The sequence below is a fragment of the Dunckerocampus dactyliophorus genome, chromosome 21 (genome assembly GCF_027744805.1).
Source record: "Dunckerocampus dactyliophorus isolate RoL2022-P2 chromosome 21, RoL_Ddac_1.1, whole genome shotgun sequence".
In the NCBI taxonomy this organism is placed as follows: domain Eukaryota; kingdom Metazoa; phylum Chordata; class Actinopteri; order Syngnathiformes; family Syngnathidae; genus Dunckerocampus; species Dunckerocampus dactyliophorus.
Window position 1 is genome coordinate 12089900 of NC_072839.1, and position 12955 is coordinate 12102854.

General features: G+C 42.8%; 1 protein-coding gene across 5 annotated transcripts in view; it reads right to left on the reverse strand.

Moving 5' to 3' along the window:
- Positions 1 to 12955, reverse strand: part of ncoa2 (nuclear receptor coactivator 2) — a 50759-nt gene that overhangs the window by 15002 nt on the left and 22802 nt on the right. For all 5 annotated transcript variants that reach the window (XM_054765456.1, XM_054765455.1, XM_054765457.1 and 2 more), the window contains 5 exons: positions 10871 to 10978; positions 10345 to 10517; positions 7198 to 7301; positions 4071 to 4248; positions 51 to 239 (listed from right to left, as the gene is read on the reverse strand). In XM_054765456.1, the coding sequence (XP_054621431.1) occupies positions 51 to 239; positions 4071 to 4248; positions 7198 to 7301; positions 10345 to 10517; positions 10871 to 10959 (733 nt within the window). In that variant the 5' untranslated portion in view covers positions 10960 to 10978. The remainder of the gene's footprint in view (positions 1 to 50; positions 240 to 4070; positions 4249 to 7197; positions 7302 to 10344; positions 10518 to 10870; positions 10979 to 12955) is intronic.

Below are 12955 nucleotides of genomic sequence, written 5' to 3' on the forward strand. Positions count from 1 at the left end.
GGTTCCTTTCTGGGGTCACAAGGGCATCAGTCACATCGCCACTTCCGTACCATCTCCTTCCTCCTTGATGGACTTGGGCTCCGAAACGGCGAAGCACTGCATGGTCTCGTATTTCTGCTGCTGCTGCTCGTGCTCGTGCTGCTCGTCCTGGCTGTCGCTGTGGGGGTTCACCAGCATGCGGCAGTTGAAGGTGTGACTGTTCCGCCTCGGACCCTCGCTGGACCACGGGACGCCGTTCACTATAGGGAAGCATAGGGCATCTTTTGGTGACATGATGCAACTTATTTTACTCAACTTACTTCAATGTCGTTCATTCAAAGTGATTTATGCCACAAAAAGTAAAAAGAAGGGAGGGGTTACAACACTTAGGCCCGATCCAGGGGCCTAAAATTGTAGGGATTTTGTGGCAAAATGCTGGTCAAAGATCCTCTATATGCTTGGAACATTCTGCTGCTTTTAAGTATCTACTGCAAATGTGCTTGTCAAAGATAGTCTTTATGGAAGGATTGTTTTGCTGTTTTTGGGAATGTACTGCAAAAACACTACTCCAAGATACTTAATAGGCTTGAAACCCTCTACTATTTTTGAGGAGCTACTGCAGAAATACTTGTCAAAGATCCTCTTTGAGAGGATTGTTCTGCTGTTTTTAAAATGTTAGTCAAAGATACTCTTTATGACAATATTGTTTTAGGAAAAATGCTCGTCAAAGATCCTCTATATGCTTGGCACATTTGTTTTTTAGTGATCTACTGCAAAAATGCTTGCCAATGCTCCTCTTTATGACAGCATTATTTTGCTGTTTTTGAGAATGTACTGAAGAAAAGCATGAAAAGATCCTTTAAATGCTTGGAACCCTCTGCTGCTTTTACGCATCAATCGCAAAAATGTTTGTCAAAAATCCTCTTTATGACAGGATTGTTTTGCTGTTTTTAGGAATGTACTGCAAAATCATTATTCAAAGATCACCTATGTGCTTGGAACCCTCTGCTGTTTTTAAGGATGTACTGCAAAAAAGCTTGTCAAAGATCCTCTTTATGACAGGACTATTTTGCTGTTTGTAGGAATGTACTGTAAAAACAATACTCTTTAAGGATCTACTACAAAAATGCTTGTCAAAGATCCTCTTTATGACAAGACTGTTTTGCTGTTTTTGTATGAGTGTACTGCAAAAACACTCGTCAAACATCCCCAATATACTTGGAACCCTGTGCTGTTTTTAAGGATGTCGTGAAAAAATGCTCGTCAACGATCCTCTTTATCACAGGATTGTTTTGCTGTTTTTAGGAATGTACTGCAGAAATGCTCATCAATGATCCAAAATATCAAGGGTCCCCAACCACTGGGACACGGCGCAAAACTTTCAGAAGCAATGGTAAAAAAAAAAAAAAAAAAAAAAAAAAAAAAAGAAAGAAAAAGTAAAAAAAGTAGTTGTGTAAATGACTCACATACTTTATGCACATGCACATTCATTTTGGAAACGAGGGTGAAAAATCTACTCTGCCGTCACATTGGGGTCAAAGTTGGGCGGACGCGACCACGTCGCTCGTGCTCGTCGCTTCCACGCTCATGAGCCAAACCACTTGTGTGTTTGTTGTGCGCGGGGGAGAAGTTGGTCGTTGTGTTTTTTCGGACTAAAAGGAAAAGTGACCACCCAGAACTTTCCACAACGACACTGGAAACCAAGCTGATTGATTTTGTGGTTTAAACTTGATGTTGTGCTTTTCTTTGCTTTATACTTGCGTGAATGATAACACTATTAGATTACTATATTGGATTATTATAGACCGCACGGTCCCCCATTCCAAGTTCTGAATTGAACATGTGATCTAATCTAGTGTATATCCCAGGCTCAAAATGACATTTCCCCCCCCCCAAAAAATACAAGAACATCGCCACCGGCTAGCATATGCTACCATTAGTGGTTTAAAAGAACAGATTAAAAAAAAAAAAAGTCTATATTTTTTACAATTACAAATTGAATTGAGTAAAAAACTGGAGCTCGGCCCGAATAAGATGACTGGCGTTCATGGCGTTCTCGTGCTCACGCACATGCCTGTAGCACAACAGCAGTCCCGGAGACGCGACCGACAATTTGCAGTCATGACTGACAATTTGCACCCTACTCTGCGTGTACACGCTGGGAGGCTGGGAAAAACCGTACAAGAGAAAGTAGACAAAGAGAGAAGTAAAACTAGAGTAAATATTGGACTTCTTTTCGAGCGGAAGGACTGCTACGGAAAACACGAGAAGGATGTTCTGATAGCAACACCTTCAGTGCTTAGCAAAGACTCCGTGTCTACTATGTTCAAAAGTTAGCGCCCTCTAGGTGGCTGTGTAACCGTGACCAGATTTGGTCGGTTAAACCTCCGCACAGCCCTGCATGACTGCTAGGCCAACATATGAATGTCCTTGAAAACGACATTGCCAAGTTTCCTTCCTCTACCCAATGCACACAACTCTTTTCATTCTAGCAAACTCCCATCCCACTCCATCTGGTTTGTGATCTCATTTGGTGCATTGATAATCTCCCAGTATCTGGGACACAGCTTCACTGATGGTTTCCTGGGTGCTCTCCTCGGCGCTGCTCTCCCGCCCAGATGGCTGGGCACTCAGACCTCAATCCGGAGCACCGAGAGAGGAGAGGAAAGGGGGGAAAAAAAAGGGTGGGGGGAAGGGAAATCTCCTGACATACATTGCAAATCACCTCCAGCGGTTGGTCCAGAGCAGAGGTGGGTGGGAGAGGGTGTCAAATGTTGGCCTTTGTGCCTCATGCTTGAGGAAAGCTACAAAACGGGAACATGGGAAGGGAGTGAGAAAAGACGGCACCTGATGAGAATATAAGAAGGGAGCCGTGATGCTGCTGACAGGGGAGACGAGCTGAAAAAGGAAGTTAATTAGCTGGGAAGGGAAGGCGACGAGCAGGGGGACGAATGCCCGTCTGTGTTGGGGGACAACTGGAGAAAACGGATAGATTTCAATCAGGGGTGTCCAAACTTTTTCCACCGAGGGCCGCATCCTGATCAATTAAAAGATGCGGGGGGCCACGTTTACATTTTTTATCTAACCCCCCCCCCCAAAAAAAACAGCCTGCATCTCAGCTTTGTGTCATCGGTGACCAAGTGTATTATAAGCATGAACTTTTTCTCCTGCTATTACACTTTTTTGCTTCTTTTTCAGGTTGTTTTTTTTTTTTAAACTAATATAATATTTCAGCTTTACAGTACAGTTTCATAATATTATATTTAGACTTCATTCTTGTAATATTACTTTTTCAACTTCATTAAATTTTTAATATTTAATAATACTTAATATTTCGTCTTTATTATTGTAAAATCACTGCTCTTTTTTTAAATATTTTGTTTAATCAATTCATATTAATTAGTATTTTTAGAATGTGCTGAGGGCCAATAAATAAATAAATAAATAAATAAATATATATATATATATATATATATATATATATATATATATATATATATATATATAAAATTCTAAAACTTGTGATGCCAAAGAGAAAAAGTGTGACGATAACCACAGCACCAGAAATGCTGATAAAGGCCTTGCTGCTCATATAATATGGGCAATATAATTAATTCCATACCAATGCCTCCACAAATTAATTGTACCAAGCTATTATGCGTTTGTCGTGCACCTATTTTGACTGTAGTTTTGTTCACGAGATAGTTTGGAAGCTGTAGGACACCCCCATCAGCATTGGACTACTGTATATCAACAGTGACTTGCTCATTTGGTCCTGCAAGTCCAGTTCTGGTGGGATTTCCGTGACGAGGAACGTAGTTCTGCTTAGTTGCTGGGTCATTTAAGTTAGAGTTTGACTTCTCAAAACAGTATGCGTTCAAAAGAATAATATATTTGCATCATAATCATAAAAATGCCTCCTCAAAAAAAAAATAAAAATAAAAAAAAAAATCAGACGTCACAAATCGCTTCTCCGCGTTACATTTGTCTCCCGCCGTGTCCCTGCACACTCTGGCCATTCTCCATTTGTGTGTGTGTGTGTGTGTGTGTGTGTGTGTGTGTGATACACAGAAGTGGTTCTGGAGGCTCACCGAGGGATTTGGGCAGCAGGTTCTTAATGAACTCGGCATGATCCCCGACGTGCAGCACGCTGTAGACGCTGGTGTTCATCAGCTCCTCCTGGTTGTAGTGCAGGTACTGGGTCACGTTCTCAGACACAAATACGATGTTGCCCTCCATGTTCACTACGAAGAAGAAGCCGTCCAGGGCCTGCAGGGGAGAAAGGGATGAGAAAGGTACGCTGGAAACACCTTTTCAAGGTAGATTTGTTGTTCTTGCATAAGGATATTCATGCACGAATGTTATCAGGACGAAGCAGTTGTGTGTGTTAATTCACTGCAGTGGTGATGACCTATTGAGTTGTGCAATATATGCAGCGTTCATCTCCGTTGTGTCTAAAAACAGGTATAATACACTTTGTACCGAGTACATCCATCATTCTTGCAGACTGATAGAAAGCAGGCTAAAAGCATGCGCCTGCAGGAAAAAAAAAAAGAAAAAGAGGATGTGCAGGAGGAGGAACACTTAATTGAAAGAATACAGCCCCAGGTCAGCCATTACACACAAGATGGTGGCAATTAGGCCATCAAATCACCCACAGCTCTTAAAAAAAAAAAAAAAAAAAAAAAAAAAGGAATACTGGTGCTTGTTAAGCTGTAAACTCCGCCGTCAAGAGACAAGAGATGCTTGCCAAGGTGTTTCCATCTCACCTCTGTGCCGAGAATAATCACTGTACTAATTGTATATACCAAAAGTAGAAGCATCGGTACATCTTTATGACTAAACATACGGACTTCAATCATTTTGGGCTGGCGTCCTTCCATACATGCCGGCGTTTCCCCGTGCTGAAATAGACCGGTGGCGCTCTCATCTATCACGGCCTCAAGCGCCGATATGGTTGTGTAAGTGCATTCGGTGCGAAGAAAGGCCACGGACTGGACAAGTAGGGCAAACAGAAAACAGAGCAAACACACGCCACTGCCAAACTCTTGCCTCCTTCCAGACACGCTTACATAACGCCGTTGGCCAATATGGCCATTCACAGCGCTCCGATTGTGGATATACTGCACAGATGGCGGCCGCTGTCACACATCAATGTACTTTGTGTGTCTTTTTCATGCTGGGCTTGATGGATGGAGATGTTATGTTTGTGTTAGCCCTGAAACATACAGTACTGTATTTAAGTTGACACTGTGGTTAAAGGTTGCCATACATTATCCAAGGAAGGATGGGGTCAAAGGTATTTGCACACACCGTTTGCTTTTGCAGTGCAATGTATGTAAGGTATGTACAGGTATGTACAGGTATGTAATGTACGTTTCACAATTTTTAAGGTTACATTAAAAAAACAAACAAACACGTTATTATTTTTGCTCATTTGAAAGAATGATTTACCGCAGGATACTTTTGAGTAAATAATATGGATTCACTGGATTGATATTTTTTTCCACATAATATAATACTATGTTATTCTTGAAATACAACCACGTTTTTGTCCTTGTCCTCAAATTTCAACTTTATTATCGTAATTACTGTAAATTCCAGATTGTAAGCCGCTACACTGTGGCTTTAACAATGATGCAGCTAATTTATGGCTAAAAGAACTACAATTCCCATGATGCCTAGACCTCAGATTCAGGAAGTAGTGAATCGTAGGAGTAAAGTGGACGTTAATGTCACTTTTTTTAGTCTTATGCAATGATCGTGTTTCAATCTGGCAAATCTTCAGTAAGTTTGATCAAGTGTAGAATTACTACAGCTTGTGCTTGGTAAGGTGAATACTGTACAACGGTGTGAACAAGTGATTGCCCCCTAAACCTAATAACTGGTTGGGCCCCCCTTAGCAGCAACAACTGCAATCAAGCGTTTGCAATAAACGTGCAATAAAAAAGTCTCTTACAGCGCTGTGGAGGAATTTTGGCCCACTCATCTTCACAGAATTGTTGTAATTCAGCCACATTGGAGGGTTTTCCAGCCTGAACCACATTTTTAAAGGTCATGCCAGAACATCTCAATAGGATTTGACTCGGTCAAAGTCCTGACTATTCATTCCGATGGACTATTTAGGGTTGCCAATTAAGCTAACGTGCATGTTTTTGGAATGTGGGAGGAAACTGGAGTACCCAGAGAAACCCCACGCAAGCACGGGGAAGGAACACGCCAACTCCACACACAGACGCCCAAACGGAGATTCGAACCTGGGTCTTCCATATCTCCAGCCTGTGTGGCCAACATGCTGACTATTACCGTGCGGCCTCATATTTAATCTGAATCATCGTGCTTATATGATTAATATTACGATTTTGTTTTCGAAATACAACCTTATTCTTTGTCATATTGCGTCTTTTTCCCCTCATAATATTTGAATTTTATTAGTAATTCTATGACTTTATTCTCTAAATGTCCAATTGTGTACTTTGTGGCAGGCGGGTGCATTTCTTGCCCCCTCCCTTCTTTCTTAGAGGACCCTCTAATGAATTTGGGCCGCCGCACTGAGATGTGGCTGGAGCTCAGCGGGTGTGAATGGCCGATGGCGGAGTTTTTTTTTTTTTTGTTGGTTGGTGGGCCGGCTGACAGATGGGAAAGCATGCAGGCAGCACCGCGGCTATATTTAGCTCAGAGTCAGTATGTCGATTTGGTGACGCTGGACCAGGACAGGAGAGCTATAAATATTCTATGACAGGACAGATCTGAAGGCGAATGAAGAGAATACGGGTGAGAGAGAGAGAGAGGGGACGGAGGGAGAGAAAAGTGAATTGAAGGAGAGAGAGAGAGAGAAAGGGAGGGAGGATGTGAGCGTGAGGACAGGCTCAATGGAGTGATTCATTCATCAGGCTCTTGCTTTCTTTCCCATTATACGTAAGCACTTCAGTGGCCCTCCGCAGGACAATGAGGCCATTGCTGCGCTCTGTGATTTACAGCCAATCCGGGGCAGATACAAGATGCTGGCAGCTTTTACTCCACATACACACACGGCCACTTTTAGCCCATTTGCTGTCGTCTCCGAGGACAGCTCTTAAATATATATCAATCACGGATTAAATTATGGAGCCTATGCTGGAATGAGAGCTCCAAGCCAGCGTGGGGGTAATTCTGTGCTCAAATGTGCGATATGAAATTCTCATGGCATCATTGCTCAAGAAAAGACTGGCTGCCCACCTCCAGCATCATTGGTCCCAAGGCATCTTTGTCAATCACACTCTGGCCCGTCGATGACACATCGGACTTCTGCACCTCCTCCTCATTGGCTGCGGCCGCTTTCTCTGTTGGTGGATGCATGAAAGTTATGAAAGATAGAAAGATATTTCTTTTTCTTATACACACATTTATTTGTTTCCCAGGTTGCTGTGGCTAAAAAAAAAAGAAAAGAAGGTTGTTAGCGAGCGCTGGATGCATTATGTTGTTATGTGCAATTACAGAAACACTGTGCGAGTACATAATCCATTCATCTTTCATGCTGCTTTGTCCTCACTGGGGTCACGGGGGTATGCTGGAGCCTATCCCAGCAGGCGGGATACACCCTGAACTGGTCGCCACTCAATTGTGCGAGTACATAATAAATACAATTAATAAACAATTCTGCAGACAAACAATATAGTTGTTACTTTGTGGTCGACAGATGCAGAAGTGCAAGAAGATTCTCTAGCAAAATGCAACATAGTGTATATTCAAGGGTGAAAATTCATACAGAGTAAGGAAAAAGTGGACATGTTAGCAGGTCTTTTTAAGCACCTACGGCAAAAACGCTAGTCAAAGAGCACTCCTGTTTTTTTGGAATCTGCTGCAAAAAGCATGTGCCTTACATTTGGATGCAGATGTCCGAAAGCAAAAGCAGGCGGCGTTGCTTTTGCAACATCACACACACACAGACCCACATTCATCTCTTTCAGAGTTAATGATGTTTGTATCAGCGGGACCCTCTCCTGTCCCAACGGGGCGCCGTATAGCGGCACAGCTGCCCTGGGTACCAACCCATCACTCAATGTCAGCGTGGCCCTCACTGGCCCTCTGTCCGTCTCAAGAAGTGTGCCACAGACTGAGGGAGGACCCGATCACTTGTAAAAGTGGTCCCTTGCGGGTGCTAAATATAATCCATAACAAGCCGGCGACTGTATAGTGGAATCACGGTGCGAGTCATCAGCGTGGAGGCTATCTCAGCCACCGGCCAATGAAGGCTGCAGTGTTGACATGAACAAGCAGTTGCAGTGTGAAGAAAGCTGTAAAAACTGTTGCCGTCGCCTGTAGCCACCGTAAAAGGTACCATCCCTTTACATGAGAAGATAAGATGCAACAAGCTTCCAAGCTTGCTTCCATGTGCTTACAAACATATGCCGAAGAGAGCGAGGAGAACACATTTATTCTGTGTTAATTTGGGTAAACGTTTACAGTTGATTGCTCTCTTCAGCAGGAGTGTAGCACCAATCAGTGAGTGGAGTTTAATGCTTTCAGCTATGCCACCACAAACACAGAGTGGGATGCAGGAATGATGCAGTCAAGGCACATTTTGCTTTAAATAACTACAAATGCATGGCTGTCAACCAGGGATTCTCAAGTGGTGGGTCGCAAGCGCCTTTTCGGGGGGTTGCGGGTCTTTGCCTGGGCTAAAAAAATGTAAAAAAAAGTATTCTTTATGCAGTGGTCGTCTGTTAATACTCCTTAAAGTGGCAACGACGCTCTTACTATAAGGAAGTTAGCTAGCAAATACTCTCTCACAACACAGCACAAATGGCCATCTAACTCGGGTTGTGCAGGTATCAGAATAACACTTACGCATGAACATTCATGCAAAACTATACCAACATTTACAACCCGCAAAGCATGCTGGATACACTACAAAGTACACATACAGAAATTGGAGTTGAAAAATGTACACAGCTACAGGGTGATGGTGGGTTCCACTGACAAACCAGTTGAGAACCACTGCTGTAGACCACCATAATGTATAGTTATGTAAAAAAGAAATAAATACATTTGGCCAACCCATGTAAATGACATTTGCTTTGGAAGACGTAGTAGCATTTTATCATCATTAGATAAATGGTGAATGACTGACGAACAACTGGCTGCTAAGTCCAAGACGAGTTTGCTCGATGGCGGCCATGTTTTTCAACCAATCTTGCTCAAATTTTACACACACACACACGCTTGTCGGCCCCCTAAAAGGTGTGTACCAAATTCCATGGTGATTTGTCGAAACACCCTAAAGTTACTGTGGAATGCATTGAAAGACGTGTGAGAAATGCCAAGCCCGTTCGGTTTATGAGGTTCGCTGACAGCGTCACCGTGTGGTATATTTGTCCGAAAAATAATAGCACAGGCAACACGGTGGGGGGTGCTTTTTGGAGAAAATCTGTGAAATGTTCACCCTTTTGTGTGCAGCGGTTCCGCTGTAGAAAAGTCACGACAAAATGTACGTGTTGACTAAAAACAACAACAACTGTTATTGCATTTGGACGTGGTTACAATGTAACTGGAGTCAAATGCGCCAGCCTGCAAACAGTAGCAAAGACTTTGAGGGTGTGTGTTTATTTTTTTCCCAAGTTATGTTTCTCATGTTACATAACGCTGGGCTCCCTGTCACACAAAACAAGATGACATCAGTGTCGTCCATGTATAATTAGACTTCTACAGCTTGAGCGCAGTCTAAACGTACTCGGTTACACACGTTTATATTCCTTCCTAGAAGTTGCACACCTCAAACGACGTTTGACTCTATTAGTCTTCAGTCCTCAAAAAGGAAACTGCAGAAAATGTAATTTACTGGCTGATTAAAAACAATTTTAGGGACAAAGGAGCTCCTGAAATCTTATGCGTGCGTGCTTTGATCCAAGAAAGGCTTTAAATGACTAAAGGACCTAAAATGAGCATCTGGCAAATAATTCAGCCACAGTGAGATTGATTTAGCTGGTGTTCTGGCTCTGGATGGAAGTGAGGGAAGCCAACAGTGTGCTCCTGATTACTAAGCACATTACATGATGACGCAATGAAGGGAACGTTATTATTCCACAATAAACTGATTCCAAAACCTAATAAAACACATTTGGCTTTGATTGGACTGGTTATTTTGGTCATCAAGCTGGACCAACATTCCAAATATGGCATAATCTAAATAAGGCACACTAGATCGGCAGTTTTTAAAAGCGTAAGCCAGAAGAAGGCTTCAGTGGAGGCACAGCAGCTTGAGAAAAATAATGAAAAACACATTTCTCCAACCTGCCGAGGGAACTTGCGTTTTTGTTCTGACAGAGAGCAACAGTATCGTGTCCTCTGAGGCTCACTGTGCAACAGACAAAACCAAGGTGGTACCTTGCTCCTTTATCTGTCTGATCTGCTTCACAGTTTCCTTTAGGATTGCACATTTGTCGGGCTTCACGTTGAAGTTGTCAATGTCATTGAAGTTGGCGAAGATCAGCTCAGCGAGTTCTTCGATGTATTTGTTCTCATGCTCACGGTTGCGCTTCTCGTTGCTCCGCTTGGGACTACAGACAAACACAGAGAGAGAGAGCGTAAGAGGGTGAGAAGATGCAGCATTTGTGATCCAATCGAATAAATAAAAAGTGCTCGGCAGAAAAAGGCAGATGACACGGTGCAGAAAAAGCACTAAACACCCTCTTTCTGGACACGAGTGACGAAACCTCTCATTTTCATAGCTGCTAAATGACAGCGCTGAACTCCTACTATAAATCTTGGCAAGAGGCGGGAGCACACTCAATTTTGCTCCAAATGCCTTCAACGCCCCTTCAGAGAGTCTGCATGGATTCATGTTGACAAAACAGAAGCATTCTTAAATGCCTGCAAGATTTATTTACAGAGCTTGGTGCAAACTGCTCACCTGGGTCCAAGAAGTTCAGCCGAACATTCTTTACGTTTCCGTAACTCTGCCCTTGCAGGGTCAGATGAGCTTTCCCCGACGCCACTCATCCTCAATGCATATCAGCCTCTGGAAAGAAAAAAATAAAGCACGTCATGTAAAAGTCTGGGGAAAAAATAAAATAAATGCACCTTTCTGAGGTACAATAGCTTGTCACTGAGGTATAGCGATAGGAATGATTCATTGTTGACTGTTTATAACCCTGGCAGTCGTTTTATTTTCAGGGTTGTCTTCTACATCCAGTACAACGGGCTTGTCAGTAGAGTATCGTGGCCCTTTTTCACCCTGGAAAAAGTAGACGCGAAAAATCACAGCAACAATCTGCACCAATAGCATTCAAAACTGCACGCAAAATGCCAAATATCTGAGTCAATACGGTACAATAGCTTGCCAGTGAAGTTGTGTGATGGGCATAACAGCCAATCATTGAAGCCTTTTTAACCCTGGAAAAGGCAAAAACTAAAAATCACAACCATCATCTGCACCCAACAGTACTCCAGACTGCAAGCAAGATGCTAACTGTAAGTTGCCGATATCCGGATCAATACGGCACAATAGCTTGCCAGTGGAGTCTAATGATGGGCATAATAACCAATCATTGACACTTTAACCCTGGAAAAGGTAGAAACCAAAAAAGACAATCATATGCAGCCAATAGCATTGAAGATTGCACGCATGATGCCAATATGCTAATATCCTGGCCAGTGCGGTACAATAGAGCTGCTACAATTAATCAGTTCAATGATTAATCTATCCAATTAATCTATTTTGGTTTTCAATTCATTTTTTAAATAAAAAAATGGAAATTTCCTCTTGACCCCAGTCTCTCAAATGTGAATATTTTTCTAATTTCTTAGTCATTCATGAAAGCAAACCCATTATTGTGTTTTAGGCACAACAAGATATTCACAACATTCGGACAATATCGTCTGATGTTGCAAACCAAACCATTAACTGCTGGTGTTTGGTTCACATTGATTTGGTCCGTCGAGGTCCTCAGCGATTACTCGATTAATGGAAACAACAAGCTTCAGATGAATTGACTCAGAAAACAATCGTTACTTGCAGCCCTGCTTGCCAATGGAGAAAAGTAAGGCATATTAACCAATCACTGGCCCTTTTTACTGAGAAAAAATAATAATGACAACCATCATATGCACCCTATAGCATTCAAGAATGCACGCTAGATGCAAAGTGAAATGGTGACATTGGCGTTATCATGCTATTTTGGAGAGAATTACTGCAGCGGAGTCATCAAACGACTGTCGAGCAGCTAAGATATTGGACTAGTCAATTCTGATGAATGAAATATGATTCAACTAAAAAGAAGATTAATTTGGTCTTATATTTTGCCAAAAAGTGGTCCTGAAACAGGGGAGGTCGTCATATATCCGGGCCTGTACGGCACAATCGCTTGCCGGTGTGATGTGTGTTGTGATAGGCAAAACGACTGAGCACTGACCCTTTTCACACACGGAAAAGATACAAACTAAACAGACTGCAAGAAAGATGCGCACTGGGGTGGTGACATGAGCAAAAAGAGTTGTTGTTGCTTGTTATTTTTGCGTAGGGAACTTCCCAACCTCCACGAAGGCTTTCCCGAGCGCAGTGGTTGGGGTGGGTGGGGGGTGGGCGGTGTGTAGCGTATCCACTCCGCGGCACTCTAACCATGGAAACAGATATGACACGCGTACATGCCTCCAACTGCTCCTTCATTATGTAAGGCAGGGCAGAGTACAGCCGAGCACAATATAGAGCAGATGTAGCATGGCTTAGGAAAAGGAAAAAAAACACACAGGCTGATCACAGAACAAGTCGGGCTCCCTTCTGGCCTGGAGTGACCTACTTTGAGCTAATGGTGGGGTCGCTGCTCAAACGGATGAAGTTGCAGCAAAGGTGATTAGACACACTCATAAATGACAAGTGACTTCATTACAATGGTTGCCGTGTCCTTGCTGGGAGTTTTAACCCCTGCAAGGGTCTCCCTGACGTCCATCAGTGCAAGATGGGTGCTTTTTATTAATGACAGCAGAAATCAGGCTGTTA